At 56.3% G+C, this 3,456-nt stretch overlaps 1 protein-coding gene across 1 annotated transcript; it reads right to left on the reverse strand.

Moving 5' to 3' along the window:
* Window positions 1-1,767: 1,767 nt before the first annotated feature.
* VC83_09572 (uncharacterized protein) lies at window positions 1,768-2,984 on the reverse strand (the record flags this gene model as incomplete). The annotated part of the gene is made up of 6 exons (XM_024472985.1): window positions 1,768-2,034; window positions 2,082-2,280; window positions 2,410-2,533; window positions 2,575-2,624; window positions 2,677-2,808; window positions 2,968-2,984. The coding sequence occupies 6 exons, from the start codon at window positions 2,982-2,984 to the stop codon at window positions 1,768-1,770; spliced, it is 789 nt and encodes a 262-aa protein (XP_024319467.1).
* Between the last annotated feature and the right edge of the window lie 472 nt (window positions 2,985-3,456).

Here is a 3,456-nt window from a genome sequence, read left to right on the forward strand (position 1 = left end):
GTAGCATCGATCAATGCCATTGACCCCCCAAAGGCGCAGATGCCCTTCGATCTGATCGAGGCACTATGCGTAGACAACCGGAAGTCGTTCGCCGAGACACGCGCGAAACAACCCTTACCGGATGGGTACGCCCTAGCCGACCAACTCCTCCTGTACAAAGACCGCCTATGTGTGAACCGCCACACCGAGCTGTGTACGAAACTCATCCGAGAGGCGCATGACCAGGTGTCGACGGCGCACCCCAGCGGCCGGAAGACCTACCAGTTGCTTGCCCAGAAGTATCGCTGGGTCGGTATGGAAGCGGACTGCATACGGTATGTGCGTAACTGCGCGACATGCCGCCTTTCGCACACCAATGTCACAAAGCAACAGGGCTTTCTACACCCCCTACCGGTACCCGACTACCCTATGCAACACCTTACGATGGACTTCAAGGAGTTCCCAAGGGACAAGCACGGGTACGACAGCATCCTAGTGTTTATGGACCGCCTCGGGAAGAGTTCGGTGACCATACCGTGTTATAAGACTACAGATGCACGACAAATGGCGCAGCTGTTCATCGAATGGATATATCGATTCGGCACACCCCGGTATCGATCGTCAGTGACCGCGGACCCCAATTCGTGTCATCCTTCTGGCACGAGTTCTGCCGGATCATCGGCGTCAAGATCAAGCTGTCGACAGCCTATCACAAGCAGACCGACGGGCAGACAGAAATCATGAATCGGTATATCGATCAGAGACTGAGGCCCTTCGTATCACATTACCAGGATAACTGGAGCGAGCTCATTCCCATCATGGATCGGGTGCAAATGGACCCTTCCCCATGCCTCGATCAGAATGACCCCCTACCGACTCAAGTACGGAACTGATCCGCGCACCAGTTGGGACTGGGAAACCCCGAAAGCCACGACCCCTAGGGAAGTCATGAACCAGAAGGAAGCCAAAGCAGTAGCAAACCGCATGCACTCCGCATGGATTTACGCAAAGGAGAACATGGCCAAAGCACAAGAGGATATGTCTAAATACGCGAATCGACGCCGACGAGCCATTGACTGGGACGTAGGAGACAAGGTTTACCTATCGACCAAGAATCTGAAAAATCACCGCCCTAGCCGTAAGCTGGGGCAACAATGGGTCGGACCCTATACGGTACTGGAACAAATCGGACACGCCTTCCGACTAGACCTACCGAAGGGTTCCCAAATACACGATGTCTTCTCTCCAGACGTACTCATCAAGGCTCCGAATAACCCGCTGCCGGTCAAGCAGCGCCTGAGCCAAGCAGCGAAGTCGTAGACGGCCTAGAGGAGTGGGAGGTCGAAAAGATCCTCGCCGTAAGGATCCGGCGAAAAACAACTTCAATACCAGGTATCCTGGGTCGGATACGATCCGGACCCGGAATGGTACCCCACCTCAAACTTTAAGAACTCCCCCTACAAAATCCGGGAGTTCCACGCGGAGTACCCAAACCTGCCAGGACCACCGCAGGACCTACCCGGCTGGATCACGGAATGGGAGACAGGCAAACCAAGCTACGATCACGAGAGGCACGGCAAAGCAGAGGAAAACAGCGTCGTTGCTACCTACGACACTAAACTAAACACCCTCTAAGCCAGGGCACCCTCAGAGCCGTAGCCTTGCGGAAGCCACCCTTCCCAAACGTCTCACCGGCGTCGCAACAAGCGGCTACCACCATGAGAGACGAAGGGTCGAAGTGACCCCACGCGAAAGACCACGCCGAGTTCCCTCCGGCACAGGGCCCGTTCACCCAATCGGGTTCTCCCCATTCCCCTCCTCCTCCTCCCCCCTCTTCCTCTTCCCGCCATTGCGGGGAGCCACCGCAACAGCCCCGGCCAACTTCCCCACCGCCTTCTCCACCTTCGCAACCGCAGTCGCCACGAAGCTCACCTCCTTCCCCACCTTGTCGGTGGTTTTATCCACCGTCCCAGCAAGGAGACGGCGCGGGCCTGCCCCGCGAGGAGCTTCCCCGTATCCTCCTTCAACCCCTCCACCGCGGCGGCGAGGTCCTACCTAGGAGTCAGACCCAGAACAAGAACAACAGAAAGGGGAAAACTTACCTTGATGGCAGCGAGGGTGGCCAGCCCCTGAATGTACTGCGCCCCCTCAAAGGGGGAGCGCAGGGCCGGCATGGCGGCGCTGGAGAGGTCGGCCACGCGCGCGACCTCCTTGTAGGTCTTGAGGGTGGTGGCCGGACGGGAGGGTGGCCGCTTCGGCGGCGACGATGGCGGCATATTCCTCCTCGAGGAACCAGAGAATCTATCCCCAGAAAGTCAGCACAGGAAACCAACCACCAGACCGAACAGCACCCGAGAACTCACCGGCACACATGGTGCCTTCTGCTTCACGCAGTAGGCGCACTTGGAGCTTTTCTCGCTCCAAACGCACTCGTGCTCCATGGGAGCATCGTCGGGTGTCCCAATACGGCGCACGCATCTCATACAGAGGACGCGGTACGCAGCCGGGAGGGCCCCGGGGGGCAGCAGGACGGGCATCTTCGCGAAAAGGTTTCCTACAAAACCGTCAGCCCCAAGCCCAGAAGTTATCACCTACGCGTCGGCGCGCAATCATCACCTACTCGGTCGTCTGGTTTGTTTTGTTTCCTATGAAACAATCAGATTAGTATACAGTATACGAACAAGAGGGGCTACTTACTGGATTCGGGAGGTGGGTTCGTAGGCGGTGTTGTTGTAAAAAGAAGCCTTCGAATCCTGGGTGGAATCGGTTGCTCCATAACAACCGCTTAGAACAATGAATTTCTGAGGAGTAGTAGCGCGCGCACAGTAACTAAGAAACTCGCGACGCGCAACACCACAACTGGATACTATACGGTGCCAACTCGGACCTCAACAATCCGCTTTTATTAGGAACAAAGCACGCTCCGCGATCCATCCCACGGACGCATTCAGCACCACGATCTTCGAACAAAGACTACCTAGACCATACCGACACTCGGCTACCATTCGGTCGGCACACGGAGCCACGCGCTTGAGGACAAAGCACTCTCTCAAGGGGGGGGGTAATGTAAGGATGCCTCCTTACACGGGGTACCCTCGGACCCGTAAGACAACGCGGAATAGGCGACATAGTAGTATAGCAGCATAGATGTTCTAGGGTCGGGGTCGATTCGGGCGGCAGACGGGAGTGGATCTACCGGTACGCTAAGGCCTAGCCGAGTCGGACCCCATTTAGGTACATAAGGGGTAGGAAGCTATAAGCTCCCCTTTCATCTTTTTTGTATCCTTCGTAGTAGACCTATAGGATAGAATACAGCATCACCTCCGACTCGCACTCCCATATGCACCTACGGAGAGCCGTATTCCCTGTGTCCTTACACGAGAGGAGCGCACTTCCCTCACAGTTATATCCTTGTTGAGGGAGCATTGTAAAAGGTCTGACTTGCGAAGGTGGTGTGTGTGTGTCGAGCTGACTGTC

This window comes from Pseudogymnoascus destructans (assembly GCF_001641265.1).
Source record: "Pseudogymnoascus destructans isolate 20631-21 unplaced genomic scaffold scaffold_90, whole genome shotgun sequence".
In the NCBI taxonomy this organism is placed as follows: Eukaryota; Fungi; Ascomycota; class Leotiomycetes; order Thelebolales; family Thelebolaceae; genus Pseudogymnoascus; species Pseudogymnoascus destructans.